The 15,713-nt window shown below is 38.3% G+C and overlaps 2 protein-coding genes across 2 annotated transcripts in view; one reads left to right on the top strand and one right to left on the bottom strand.

Moving 5' to 3' along the window:
- Positions 1 to 2,261: 2,261 nt before the first annotated feature.
- Positions 2,262 to 8,171, bottom strand: LOC307254285 (cytochrome P450 2J2-like; the record flags this gene model as incomplete). The annotated part of the gene is made up of 9 exons (XM_080032592.1): positions 2,262 to 2,437; positions 2,746 to 2,887; positions 3,804 to 3,991; positions 4,288 to 4,426; positions 4,528 to 4,704; positions 5,569 to 5,729; positions 6,472 to 6,621; positions 6,761 to 6,923; positions 7,971 to 8,171. The coding sequence occupies 9 exons, from the start codon at positions 8,169 to 8,171 to the stop codon at positions 2,262 to 2,264; spliced, it is 1,497 nt and encodes a 498-aa protein (XP_079888718.1).
- A 1,809-nt stretch (positions 8,172 to 9,980) lies between these two features.
- st3gal3a (ST3 beta-galactoside alpha-2,3-sialyltransferase 3a) overlaps positions 9,981 to 15,713 on the top strand; it is a 29,213-nt gene continuing 23,480 nt past the window's right edge. Inside the window, exons 1-2 of the mRNA XM_080032593.1 lie at positions 9,981 to 10,105; positions 13,218 to 13,369. Of these exons, the coding sequence (XP_079888719.1) occupies positions 13,255 to 13,369 (115 nt within the window). The 5' untranslated portion in view covers positions 9,981 to 10,105; positions 13,218 to 13,254. The remainder of the gene's footprint in view (positions 10,106 to 13,217; positions 13,370 to 15,713) is intronic.

Genomic DNA, 15,713 nt, shown 5'->3' with positions numbered 1-15,713 from the left:
TGATTATTTGACTGTTAGAGAAGAAATTGACATAGGCTACTTAATAGGCTACTAAAAGCAAGATTCAGATAGATACTGTAGATAGGATAGATAGATAGATAGATAGATAGATAGATAGATAGATAGATAGATAGATAGATAGATAGATAGATAGATAGATAGATAGATAGATAGATAGATAGATAGATAGATAGATAGATAGATAGATAGATAGATAGATAGATAGATAGATAGATAGATAGATAGATATGATACTCACACTTGATGGAAACAATGACTAAAATAATGAATCTCCTAATGTTCAAGAAGAGATTCATCTCAGCTCATCTCTCAAAGCCTGCCCAACATGACTCAGCACCTGAAAACAAAAGTTATCAACAAATATTTCTCTTGAAAACATCAGCCATCTGTACAGTATATGTCCTGACTAACATGAATAGGAGACGCTGTGTTTTGTTGAATTTCTCGTAAGTTCTCTTTAATGTGTTGTTTCAAGTGCAAGTGTGTTGCTTCTAACAATGATAGAGGCTGCAGTGGAAGCTCCCATCTGAAGCCATGCACCATGGCAAATAAGAGAAAAGACATTTCTTTCACCCCAGTGATACAACTGAGATCAAGATAATAAGATTGACGTAGGCTACATTGCATCTAACATTTGATTTTCTCTGTGAAAGACTCAACAAACCACCATGTTACGTTGGTATATGTTCAGATAAGACTCACCAGAATTCCGTCTGCATGCCTTGAAGGTTTTCTTATCAAGATACAGTTCCACCCGTTATTAGCAGTAGTTTCATCTTCCTTAGATGACTTGCTTTGAGATGCATCTGACTAAAGTGATCTCAGTTGCGCAAATGAAACATCTTAAAGAGGACAATGACCTAGTTTGGTGGTATTTTAGCAAGTGCAGAAACTTTGAGCGTTAGCTTCAGCAGTGTGTTGCCCTACTTCAGTTGCCTGTTTTTCATCACCACAAAGGTTCACGTGTTGAAATGTCAGTTCGCTGAGCACCTGTTCCCATTAAACATGCTGCTGTGAGCAGATTGTCAAGTGATCAACCCAACATGTAACGAATGTGTTCGCTTTGAAAAAGATGCTGACCAAAAGATCACAGCAACCTCATTATTTTTGTTTCCATTAGTCCTGACACATTTTACAATCATTCTAAATGTGCTTATGCAGTTAGTGAACAGCAAGGCAAACACATTTAATTCACATTACATAAACCACATTAAAGTAGGCTATACAATCTTGTGTCTGAACTGACAACATGGTTTATCTATCAAGTAGTTGGTAAAACAAACTTACACTTTCAATCAGAAAGATGTCCCCAAAAAAAAAAAATCAACCCATCTTTTCTCATTGAGCTGGTTGGTTATATTTACAGTCCCCTTATGGCGCCAGAGTGTCAACTGTGTTTGAGTAAAACAAGTCTAGACTGAGACTTTCTAAAGCTACCCTTGTTTTTTTAATTTCCTTTATGCTAGTTACTTTCCTATCTCTAACTTCAAAAGCTTAACAGGGAAAACCCAGAAGTTAGAATGTGTGCCGCCGGTTCATGTCAAGATAAAAGAGACCTTTAGCTTGTGGTTTACCAATTTTTTTCAGAAATATCATGTTTTTAGGTAACATGTCAAAAGTTAAATTTGAAGTAATATAGTTAGGAGTGCTACTTTATTATGTAAAGTGACATAATTCATGCTGAAGACATCAAATTGTTGAGTTTGTTGAAATGTGTCTGTTATACACTTCAAACTCCATGTAGCCTGACAGAAACAAACCAAATTATTGATACCTACATATTTGAGTCGCTAAAACAGCACTGAGACTGACTTCAATGTGTTCTCGAATGATTCGTTTTTTCTCACCTGCTAAACCCCAGACTGAAACCACAGTGTGAACATGAACATGTAGCGGTCTAAATGAGAATCACAAACAAAATCACAATATCATTTATTTACACAGACATCCCGTTTTAGCAAATCTCACAATTCAAATGCGCAGTGGAACAAGGAATTTGGTTCCTAGTGATTCACAATTAAAAAAAAACTTTTAAGGATTTTCTACATGTTGCAAGACATAAGACAAAAAAGTTAATGAAGAAAAAAAATACACCAAAATCATGTTTTATTCAGACTATAAGATAAAAATATGGCAGATATTCTTATAGGTTTGTAAAGCAAATGTAGTGGAAGACAGTGATTCATTGTGTTGAGACATGGTTCATGGTTCATTCAGGGACACTTGGTGTTTTTTTATTATTATCGTGGAACGGCACAGAGGTGGTATGGTTTGGGGGACATAATGCCTCCTAAACTGAACTCCAGACTGGGCTTCTCTCCGGCAGGTGCAGAGAATGAAAACCTCTGAAGGAGGGAGGTAAAGAAGAGGAACAACTCCATCCTGGCCAGCTGCTCCCCGAGACACACACGCTTGCCTGAATATACACAAAACAAAAGAGTTGTATAAACACAATTTTAACGGATTCACTTTGACCATATGCTATCGCTGCAGCTTAGAGTCTGGAACATCCCGAGACATGGACCCTGATCCCCTTTCAACTATGGTACTGCGTGCAAGCGAATGCTGGCAAGAAATGGTATAATTTTTTTTATGTTCTTCATTTTCTTCTGTACAGCCCATGGTTTCAAGTTAAAACAAAGGGCTATATAGGGGCTGTATTGTTGAAACGCTCAACAATATATAACTGGGCTTTAGAATAGAGGGTTGTTACTACTCACTCACCTGCTGAAAATGGAAGGAAGGCCTCTCGCTTCCTAAATTTGCCATCCTGATCCAGAAAATGTTGAGGGTTAAAGGAATGTGGAGTTTCCCACATTGTCTCGTCGTGTAGAACAGAGTTCAGTGCGGGAATTATAATGGTGCCCTAAGGAAATGCCATTAATGAAAACTGTATATCAAACAGATATCTTAGATTTTTGGAGTATGTCTTCAAATTAGTTTGTTTTAATGAACACAAATTAAACCCGAAAAAAATAAACAAACTACATTTTTGATCTTTAATATTAACTTTAGAAACAGCAGTTGAAATAATCAAGAAATAACTTTGAATATCCACAATTAAAGGAGAAGTAAGTGATATGGTCCTTTTAGCTATCCTTCCTGTCAGTGGCTGCAGTTAGCAGTTCCATCCCTCGTCCCTACATCACCACCAGATGAATGTGCAGCCGTTTTTGTCAGATAGTGCCGCAATGCTCTTCAGAGCGAGTCATCATTCACGGGCAGAGACCCGCCTCTTTATAGCGCTCCGTCTCCTGATTGGATAAAACTTGGATACTCAAAATGTTATCTGACAATTACTGCAATACTGAATGACTGGGAGACCTGTGTTATGAACTGTGCATACTGTTTAAGTGATTGTTGTATAAATATAGAGAGATTGAACACATATACAGTATTAAGAAATATCACTTACTTCTCCTTTAAGCCGAAGTGTTTTTAAAGAAATTAAAATGTGATCATCTACAATTGTATGACAACTGGACAATGGTTTTGTATGTTTCAGGCCCTTAGCCTACATACTGTACTGTATATAGGTTATTCTAAATAATATCTTTATTTTCTACATTCATTCTGATAATTTTCCGAGGTATTGCATGTATTTTGAAATACATTTCGGTTATTCAGTTGACATCAATACTATATAAAAATCAACTGATGAAAAAAAATCAAGCGTTTGTGTGTTTTTTTTTAGTTGGTGGCTGAACAAGCACTGCATTCAAAAATCTCTGCTGCTAGACAATCCAACTTTTGAAAACCAAAAAACTCATTGTGCAATGTACCTTTGGGATGATGTACTTGTCCAGTGGGGTGTCCTTGTTCGCCTTGTGGACCACACCGAGGGGAACAATGTTGCCCATTCTCTGGATTTCATGGATGACTGCATCCGTATAGGGCATGCTATCTCTGTCACTCACAGAGGGCTGTCTGGATGAGCCAATGACTGTGTCTATCTCAGCCTGGACTGTCTCTGTTCACAGTCAAATCAGGAAACACATAAAGCATTACCATCAAAACTAGATGCCTTACCCTCTCCCCCCAATTCTGAACCTTATAACATTAAAAGTCCTAACCCAAAAACTAAAACTGGTCCGTAAAAAGGTTCCTGCACAAGTCACACACACACACACACACACACACACACACACACACACACACACACACACACACACACACACACACACACACACACACACACACACACACACACACACACACACACACACACACACACACACACACACACACACACACACACACACACACCTTGTATGTGAGGGTAGTGGAGCATGTATAGCAGTCCCCAGCTTAAAGTGGTGGTTGTAGTTTCAGTTCCAGCACCAAAGAGGTCCAGAGCGCACACACACAAGTTTTTCAGATCAAACCCGGATTCAGTGTCCTCCTTCTATATATAACACAAACAGACAGTAGCTAGTGTCTATGAATGCATTTCATTAGAGAAATGCAAAGAGAACAAAATCAATACAAACACTTAAAAACACTCACCTCCCCCATTTCTGTGAGGAAGCAGTCAATGTAGTCTCTTGGTGAGGAGGGGTCGAGGCTTTCTCTGTGTTCTTTGATTATGATATTGACAAAGTCCATTTGCCCTTGTATCAGATGGAATATCCTCCGGTGAGGTCCAGGCAGCCACCTAATCAGCCAGGGGTACATGTTGTAAAGCTACAGAGAAAAAAGACAGTTTAGATGGTTTTATCCATATACCTACTCCTAAACAGAGCCATTATATAAACCTGCCCTCTGCCTGCAAAAAGGCCTTCTTTCACAGGAGACATTTTATACGATAGGAAAAGCACATAATATGTAAAACAATAAAATAAATGATGACCGAATAACAAAAAGCTGCTTCATTTTACAAGCTCACTCATTTTTACAGTGAGCTTTATGGTGTATGCTAACTCACTGACACAGCTTTCCTGAGCACTTGATTTAAACATATCTGCTGTCCATGATAAATCAAAATATCGTCATGGTCAAGATAATTTCTCAAAATTAGGCATTCAAAGAGAGGCTCATATGAGGCTCAGTAAACTCAACTACTACATTTGATACTTGTACTTAACCTAAATATTCAAAATCAATTTTACTATACAAGAGCATATTCATTTGATAGCTGTGGTGGTTTTTCAGAACATAATTTCAGGTTAAAAATAAATAAATTAAAGTAGCATATTCCTTTTTTCAGTGTTTTCTTAATGTGTGCTCATGTTCATGAAATTTAAAAAATAAAGTATATAGCTATAGGTATATATATATATTTTTATATATATATATATATATATATATATAAAAGGCTTATAAAGTATAGGGTCTCAACAGTTCCAATGAAGATACATGTCCACTATAAATATCTAATATTGTTTGATTGAAATGTAAAATGTTAAAAATATTTCACTGGTTATACATTTCTTTCTCCTTCAATGCCTTTTTTATGGTTGTTCTATTCAATGGCATTTTGACTATGTTGCCCATTCAGCTGTAAAAATCCTGATTTAAAAAAAGGACGCTATTCTGTCGGAGGCTCACCTGTATCCATGCACCACCCTGTAAGCGCACCAACTCTTTGAAGTTGTGGAGAACTTGCTGGAACTGCTTGTCAGTGTACTCAAAACGATCCCCAAACGTCAGGCAGCAAATGATGTTGGACACAGCATTGTCTATTAGGGACTGGGCTTTGAAAGGCTTGCCTAAATAAAAAATAAAAAAATGTATAATAAGGAGAAGTTACAATTTTAAATTAAAAAATATATACAAATTATTACAACAAAATGTGTGATGAGCCACAGGTAGAAGACACGTACTGTAATGTACTTGTATGTATGTATAATTTTCATTATGGATAATGAACAGGCTAGTATAGTAGATATTTATGCCGACCACTGCCAAGCTGAGGTTAGATACAAGTTAGATAGTAAAGCAGGGTTTAGGTGCAGGGTCAAATGCTCCACGGTATTGGCTCATGTTTCTGTATTATAAAGTTGGAGCAAAGTTAAAGGGAAATGGAAATCACATGTTAGTATAATAAACGGTTAATAAACATAAAAACAAGACAAGGTTGAAATGTAATACAGGGCTCGGCCATATATTATGTACTGTATGTACAAAAAGTTTGTAAAAGTCTGTGTGCTATATTGTAAAGGTTTGTAAAGGACAGTGTTAGATGGATAGAAGCTGTTGTCTTTATGGTGTTCTGCAGTGGTTCCTATGATATTTGTTTTTGAAATGTGGAGGTAGTGGAACACATGGCATGGTTAGGCAACGTTTGGGTCAAATATTTCAATATAAATGCAAAGAAGAAAATATTTTCTGCTCTGTTCGAATGTTTAATTTGAAAAAAAAAATATGTAGAGAGATCATAAAAAGCATGCTGTCTTGTCACTAGTTTAGAATTATTTGCTAATTAGTAGAAAAATGTAATGTGTGAAGTGCCTTGCTGATGGGCAAATGCCTCTGTGAGGTATTGGCACTCCTGCTGTATGGATGGCTCCAGGGACTTCTTGCCCACACCAAAGTTTCTGAGGGTGTGTAGCGCAAATCTCCTCTGCTGCTTCCATGGGTTGCCATTCGATAACACAAGACCTGTAGGACACACAAAAACAGCATTAGACCACAGCAGGTGATTGTTATTGTGACAAGCTTAATAAGGAGTCAGTGTAATGCTTCTAGTCTAACTGAATACTAACTAAAGACGGTTAAAATAAAATGCAAAACACACTACCTGTATTCCCAAAGACATGATCAAAAATTGGTATGGGGGGACGATCGACGTAGTCCTCTCCTCTTTGGACCAGGGCCTCTCGCACAAGCTTGTAGCCATTAATGACCACAATCCTCCCACCAAAGAGCCTCAGGCTGAAAATGCTTCCATATTTCTTTGCAAACTGAACACAGAGAGCGCATATGAGTCTTAGTTCAATGCTGAGTTGTTGACCTACTCTGAAATGAAATAAAAAAAGTAATCAGTCTAGCTTTAGAGGACTGCAGCAAAAAATACATGCACAAGGTTGATGTCGGCCACGATCTTTAAAGGTACACTATGCGGTTTCAGAGGAGGGGGATGTGTTTACATTTGCAGACATTTCACCAATGTATTATTTAAAATGTCATAAACAAAATAAGAATTGAGTTGATATAATCCCTGTTCAACCTTGTACCTCAATGATGGCTGTTTGCCTCCACATAATGTCCAAAAAACAGTTAGGACTGCAACTTCATCATTCATTATTTTCTGAATTCATAGATTCATTGTTTGGTCTGAAGAAATGCCAACAACCTTATGATTTTTGCAGTACTGAACTGCTGAGTCATATGGGATACCGCATTACCTGTTAGTGTTTGAACATGAATTATGAGACTGGTGGGGGAAAAGTCAAAGGTGCATAATCAAGGTGTGGATTATTTATTTTACTGATAGGTAGCCTTGTGATAAACAAGAGGGTGTGTTCCCAATACAGGACATTACATTATCTTCTGAAAGAGTTGAATACATATTACAGTTTATGCAATGACTTAAAATGGGTGGTGTTACTTTTACCCCTTGGTCTTGATTTCAAGGCTTTATTTAGATGCAGTCCAGATACGGCATGCAGGGTATATTGAATGCTGTGTATGTTGGGTTAAACAGTTTGGAATTTGCTTCGTAAGTCACTTTTCACCCTGCTCTTTCAATAGAGTTAATGATTACATTGACTTTTCCCAGAAGTAGATTCCTCCATGAAACTGTTGTAGAGACAGTTTTTAATTGTTTTACATTTTGGATCCCTCTTCATTTATTTATTTAAAAATGCAGAAAAATACAGTTGGAAAAGTGTAAAAATACATCACTGACTACAGGAGTCGTCCTAGGTTTTTTTTTTTTTTTTTCAAGTAGCTCCAGACATTAGATTTGAGAGAGTGGTCGGATACTGTATGCTAAAACTAATACACACCTCTGTGAACTGCAGGTGAAGTCTGGAGGGTTGGATGCGATGAAGGTCACCGATCACAGGCAGAGCCCACGGCCCGGGAGGGAAGTTTGCAGGTGCTCTGTTCTTCAAAACATCAGCCAGAAACAGGAAAACGCAGAGAAATATCAAAACACTCATGCCATCCATCCACTCCAAGCCAACTGCAGCGTACACCTCCTCCATTGTTTATGCTGCTTTTTTAAGTTCACAGTGACAGCCGGAGCCTACTATTAGTCGGGTAGGGTTTACTGATTGATTTTATGTAACCAAACCAGATTAACAACAAGATAAGACTTCTGGTTTGCGTGCCTAGCCTTCAAAGTAAAAGCATCAGATAGGCCTACAGGTGCACAGGAGCATATTTTTTTGTGTAAAAGTAATAAAACAGTGTACAAACAGGGTACTCTTTCAAACTCTCTTAACTCAATGTAGGCTACTAAGTATTCTTATTATGCTATTCCCATCAAAATATTCTAAAAGTACCAAAATGATGGCCCATCTCAAAATCATACAGGCATATTTAATAACATCAGATATGCTTTACTGTGTAAGCATTACATCAATATTCTAGCTGCAAGCAAGGCTGATTCAATAGATATATACTGACATTGTATTTCAACGTTATTCTTGACAATTTGTCTTCATTCATGAAATTTTATTTAAACATTATTCTCGAATGGTAGACTTGTTTTCTTGCACATTTTATATCCAAAATAAAACAGGCTAAAGTGACTTTGCTCAGTTTTTAAAGCCTTATAGACAGTGACCTCTAGAGGAGTTGAGGTGATTCTACAGTACACCAGTCATTTTCAGGCTCTGACCTACTGCAAGGTTTATACAGAACAAGAGGGATTTTAAGTGATCCAACTTTGATCCCGAAAAAAACATACATTAAACCTCACACAAAAAAGGAATTTAAACGAATTGGGCTAAGCTAAAAAAAATATGGAATTTCATTCCCCATTACATTGTGTCTCGTTTTCCCTGCAAAGTTATACCATGATCAGGTCTGTCTGATAAATGAGCACAACTTCTCCACATGCCGGAATGCCATTTGAAATAAAAAAACATTTTGATCAAAAACCAAAACACTTTTCTTTGAGGATTGGGTTCAGAATCAGATTCTCAGATGAGTCTATTGTTCTATGCAGAGGTGACTATTACTAATTTAAAAATGATTTGAATCTACAATACATTTTCCAATAACCCCTTATATATGTAGCCTATATAATGAATTTGCTTTACTTTTAGATGCCATTTTAGCAGGCTCGCTAGAAGGGTTTGTAAATGCTAGATGGGTTTCTAAATTATATTGGAAGAGGGTGTGGCTGCTTTTTCATAAATACACAACCTAATAATGAACAAAGTTGAGGAGGTGTCCTACAAAACTATTCTTTAACATTACCCCCTCAATCACCAGGCCCACACGCAGAAATTTAAAAGAAACATAAACACAAATTGCTCCATCAGTGATCAATACTCAGACACAGTTTCACACTGAAGGTATTTTTACATCATTCCTCTCATTGCCTATAAAGAGGTTTTGGCACGACCTTTGCAGATTTGTCAATTACACAATTTTTTTTTCTTCAGGTTAATACATTATTGTAGGAACATGTTGTATGTTTGGTTCAGAGAAAGAGGAAAATACTTTTTGTTTCCAGAATAAATTTGATAATGTTGCTGGCAAACTTCTTAATTCATAAATGTAGGCCTGCAATTAACAATAAAAACTCGTAATTCTTACTTTGTTGTTTTCCTGAAGGATGTTGAGCAATTTTGACACTATAGCCTATAGCCTATACTTATAGAGACAGTGTGCTTTATAAAAAAAATGTGTTGGTCTTTCCCTATGCAGCCTATGTAGCCTACTAGATATAGGCTACTGAAGAAGAAGAAGCAAAAAAGAAAAAGTCGATCCTGTAGGAAGGGGAGGGGGGCTCCCAGTCTGCCCCTCAAGTGTGTTGATAAAATGCATAGAGCTACTTACGACCTTTCCTCTCTTCTCACGTAACGGTCATGTTGATCTATGCGCCTCAGCTGCTCAGTTATTCACAACGGGGGCAGGAAGCACCGAGGGATTTGAGGTCCACCTGAAAACTAACGGTATCTGTCCGGTAAGAGTCTTTGAATGGCTTGCTCGCTAGCGTAGCCCGCTAACTCCCGTAGTGCTTATAATTAGCTGCCTGTAATATGACATTTAGCTCCAGTTTTCCTCCATTGTGTTCCTGTTGTCATAATAATCTTACCGTGTGCTGGAGGGACAGCTGCCACCGCCTCCAGCCTAATGCTAATTAAGGTCGCTACTGTAGCTAATATGCTATCATTACTATCATTGTAGGGTCAGCCAAATATGTTTAATGGTCTAATTTAGCTGCTAGCAGTGTAATAACTGATGTCTTCTTCAGTTTGGTGCCACAATCCTTAATTTCCTCTGTTTCTCTGGCAATGCTTTCACTGTCAATGTTCAGTATGCTACAAAAAAAAAAACCTTTACATAATACTCCACTGTTTCAGTTGGAAATTAAAGATGGAGTCAGCGATTCTGGAGAACGCTTGTTGTCAAAATCAGTGAATATCTCCATACGATCCGCTACCTGTCTGTAGGCTAATGTGTGTGGTCTGAAAACATGTCAGTGTTAATACACAGCCTAGGCTCTGTAAACAGGTAGGCAATGTAAACAATGCGCCCATAGCAACATGACCGTTTATATAGCCTAGGCTGTGTATTAACACTGGATTTTTTTTGTAGCCTACAATACATAGGCTACAGGTAGTGGAGAGGAGATAGGCCTATTCACTGATTTTGACAAAAAGTCATTTAACAACAAGTAGCGTATTACAGAATCACTGACTCCACCTTTAAGTAGGCTACCCTAACTGTCATGGTGAAACTCTTCCCACACTGTCTCACCTTATATGAATCTATTTATCAGTATTATTTTGATCAACAGAAACGTTGCCTTGGGTGGAGCCAAAACAAGCCTCCGAGCATGGAGAAAAGTATTAGTGCAGCTGCTCCTCTGTGGGTTTGTCCTGTGTTATTCAAGCTGAAACATTCAGTAAGGAGGCCTGTCCTGTGCACGCAGCAATGGACTGTGAGGCATCCCCATCACATCTGCTCTGTTGCATGAGGGGACAGTTCTGAATTTTCAATGTCACTTAAATTTATATTATACTGGCAAGTGGCAAATGTATGTATACAACAAAAACCTGCACCATTGTGTTTAATTGTGTGTTGTCTGATTTTACAGTTGTGTAGCTAATGTATGCCCTTCAAAGATTCAGCTGGGATGCAGAAGATCATATAACATACAAACCAGTTTTTGCGGTTTACCTTTTCTTGTTGTCAGCGTGGCTTGGTTGAGTGCATTGACCATGACGAGTCCACCTTCTAGTGGCCTATAGCTTTTTTCAGACATCTACAGCAGATGGGAGAGATTGCTCAGTGTTGTCTTCATAACAACAACAAGGTTTGTGCAATCTATCTACCTATGAAGACTGTGAGATGCACTGGAAGCTCCGTAAATCGACTTTTGAGTTGGCTTGCCAATAAATCTCTTTTTATTGTATATGGCGGCTTTGGCGAAGCAGGTAGGGAGGTCGTCCACTGGGTTTCAGGGTCGGTGGTTCGATTCCCCGCCTCCCCCGCCACATGTCGAAATGTACCTGGGAAAAAGACACTGAACCCTACATTGCCGATAGCTAGCTTGCACCCTGCGTGGTAGCTGCTGCTATCGGTGTATGAATGTGTGTGTGTGAATGTGTACACAACAATGTAAAGCGCTTTGGGTCTGTGAAAAACCAGGGGAAAGCGCTTTATAAGTGGAGTTCATTTACCATATATGATGTTTACCTTTTATTTATTTTTCAATTCTTGCTTTTTCTATTAATCTGATATCATGTAAATTAGAAACCACTCTAATCAGAGAGAGAGAGAAAACCAACACATGTTCGTTTACTGAGTTTGGCCGATATTTGCCTTGTGTTTTCTGCAGTCAGACGGTTGGGAAGCTGTTGTGCCTTTGTTTTGAGATGACACACAGCCACACCTTTTTGATTTGTCAGAGGGACAGTCTATGAATAGTAAGAGAAACAGGAAATTCAGTTAAGGAAGTAGTGAATAATAACACAGACAAAATGCTCAAAAGACTTTTATTGAACTGCCACAAAGTAGAGCAGCTAAATAGTTAACAGAATACAAAACTTTCCCAATCCCGACAGGCAAAATAAAATGTGAAAAGGATATTGGATGCAGCTAACCCAAATGGAGAGAGAACACCAACATTGGCAACAATGGATCCACTGTTGTAAACATTTACTGTATTGAACTTAGGCATTACAAAAAAAAACATGTAAACAAAGGGGGCCACCGTAGCTATAGCAACATACCAGTTTACAGAGCTCGGTTGTAATTAACACAGACGATTTTGACAACAAGCATTTTCCAGAATTGCAAGTGCACCAGATTCATGCATTCAAATTTAAAGGGAACAAAATAAATTCGGCCGAGGGGGCATGCCCCCGGACCCCCCTAGAAGGTCCGGGGGACCACACCACCGCTGCTGAAAAAAAAATCCTGCAGGAAACACTGTAACCACAAACTAGTGTGACAGCTCCTGGCACCTCCTAATTGGCAGGCTGCCAGGAGCTGATAGCTCATCCTCAACACCCATGTTGGCTGCTCTCCTGCAGCTTGCCCCAGCCACTTGGGCTCCCCTCTCTTGACGAATGGTTTGTTTTGGTTTTGGTTTTGGTTTTGGTTTTGGTTTCGGTTTGGGTTAGGGTTAGTTAGGTTGAGTTAATGCTGCTTTACACACACCATACACTCATTCACTCACACAGACACCGCACCCAGTACTGACTACTGACATTCACGCACCATTTATTAGTTTAATTTTGAATTGGTTTAAATAAATTATAATTTGGTAAAACTACCTTTCTTGTGTGGTCTCCTCTTTTGTCATTCCCTTGAGCCGGGCTGTGACACTAGATAGAGTACCAGGAGGAGCATTGGACTAAATGAATCCAGCTTTGAATGGGATCTCAGCTGACCTGATAAAAACTGAATGTGATTTGGACTTATAATGTGGTCACATGACAAGCCTCCTACTTACCAGTTAATTTGATACTTGTTATGACTGATCCAGAGTCTGTTGGGAATGTATTAAATTATAACACACTTTGTATGAGGGCAGTTCTAACCAGTTTCTCTCCGTTCTCAAACAGGCTCTAGTCTGGGATGTGCAATGTACGCTAGCTGGAGATGAGAATGAAACCCGGTCGCAACCTCCTCCTGGGCCTGTGTTCCATGCTGGCCCTGGGATTCCTCTACTACTCATCGGGGAGGATCAGCTTACGAGGCTGGGGCTTCAAGTCATGTGAGTCTCCCTCTGATAAGTGGGCATAACTCAATCATATTTTATGACTTTTTATTAACTAAATTCATTCACAGGTGAGAACTGTATCAACAGTGATAGAACGTATCACTTCTACACAATTCTCTGACACAGGCCATTACTCTGAAAGTGTCCATTATCTGAAACAAACACCAAAGTCACATGGCTCACAATAGAGCAGAGTATGTTAGCTATTACACAGCGACAATGGATGGAGTGACAAAGGCAGTATTATTTTTATCGCTATGCAGTCCATACAAACAGTATAAAAAAAGGTGTAGTGCTAAAACATAAAATACAGTACATGTGTGGTTGTGGCAGAAACCTGTATTGTGTACCTGATTTTTAGCTGTCTTACTGTAATGGATTATCATATAATTGTACATTGCATTTTACAGGTTGTCTGTCCATTTAAACTTCAACACTTTGTATGCGTTTAAAAAAAAAATGTGGATGTCAAACTCAGATCTTGGCTAAAATGAAAACACATTGAATCTGTAATAGCAAAAGCAAGCCTTTTGTGTGATGTGAAAATACTTTCTACCAGCAAATCTATCAATGTAACTTTTTACCAGATGGGGGAGCCAGTCCATTTACTCAGAGACTGGATGAGTAGTTTTAGTTTGTACACTACACTGTCGAGTCACTGCTTCAAATAAGAAAAGCAGTGGACAATCATCATTTAGGCTTATTTCTTTATTATTCTATGTTTCATAACATGTCAAAATAAAAAACATTTACGCCATTTTGAGTTGATTTGTGGAATTGGCCTGGATTCAAGCTGTACAGTGTATTTATATCAATGCCAACTGTAATGTTTGTACGATTTTGACATATTTTTTTGTTATTTAAGAGGTTTAGTTAAATATTATACTAGATAACTTTTCTTCTGTAGTGCTCAGAATAAAGCCAGCTTCTTACAACAATCACATAGTTAAATTAATGCTCTCACTTACATTTGAAAAATACATTTGGGCATCTTAAAGGAATACTTCAAAATTTTTACTTTTTGGCTTTTTGCCTCACTCTCCGTCTCAAGAAAATGCGCCAGAAACCGTTCCTGTAAATGTGCGTGCATTTTTTAAATAGAGATGGGCAAAGGTTTCTCATCCAGGTTAGCTTAGCTAAAACACTGGTAGTCAAGGGGGAGCAGGTCAAAAGATGAACTTTATATTATTTTAAAGATATTTATTTTTGGCATTTTTATGCTTTATTGATAGTGTAGAGACAGAGTTGAAATGGGGCAGAGAGGGGAGTGACATGCAGAGAACGACCGCGGGCTGGAATCGAACCCTGGTCCGCTGCTGGCCGAGGCCCATGGGGGGACGCCCTACCAACTGAGCTAAGGGCGCCCCCTCGTTATATTATTTTAGAACCAAATACATACTGGAAAGAACCCAGGAAGTGCCTGTGACGGTCACGTATGATGTTGTAAAGTTTATCTTTTTTAACAGTGTTTGACCTTAGCTAACCTGGATGAGCCACCTTTACCTATTTCCTCATCAAAATGCATGCAAAGTTACATGAACAGTTTCTGACGCCTTTTCTTGAGCCGGAGAGTGAGGCAGAAAGCTAAACATTTAAAATGTTGAACTATTCCTTTTAACAGAAAATGATAAGGTTTAATTATATTGAACTTGTGCATTAACACAATGCTATTGACATAATCCCAGAGTGAATATGTAGTCTGTTTAGTATAATGTAAAGTGTTGAGTCCTTATTTAGGACAGTAAACAAAGTTACAAAGCTGCCCCTTCAACAAAGCAAGAGCGGCTGTTGAATTCCAAAGTGAAGTGAAGCGTGCTCTTATTTTTGTCTCTGTTTTTTGTAATTCCTCTCTAAGTGAAAATATTTTTTTTTTCTATTTACCGCAAATCACGTTCTCTGAAAGTACACTTATCTAAGAAAAGAAAATTACTTTTTTTTACCTCGGGCACCACAGCATTTGCTAGCAATTTTGGAGATGGTTTGATTGGATGTCTGTCCACTGCTTGCTAAGGATGAAGGCTTCACTCAAAGTTCATAAAAGGGTTGATGAATCTGGGGCTGGAGAATAGCTGAGAGTCTCTGCTAACCTGCATCCATGTTTGATTAGAAAATGCTGTGTTAAGTAGAGCCAAGCCAATGCTTGTTATTTTGTGCACTTAAACTTTTCCTGAGTCTGTTAACTTTTGGCAGCCAGAAGAGAGAATGTGCCAGAAAATTGAGCTGCAGATTTATCTTTTCAAACCATCCGTGTAACAACTTGTACTGTTTGTGGACTTTCAAAGTGTATCCAACTGCGGTGCCCTGTTGCTTATGGCTATTCCTTAATATGCTTTCAAAG

This window comes from Ammodytes marinus (assembly GCF_949987685.1).
Source record: "Ammodytes marinus genome assembly, chromosome: 8".
NCBI lineage: Eukaryota > Metazoa > Chordata > Actinopteri > Uranoscopiformes > Ammodytidae > Ammodytes > Ammodytes marinus.
This window is presented reverse-complemented; position numbering and strand designations above follow the sequence as displayed.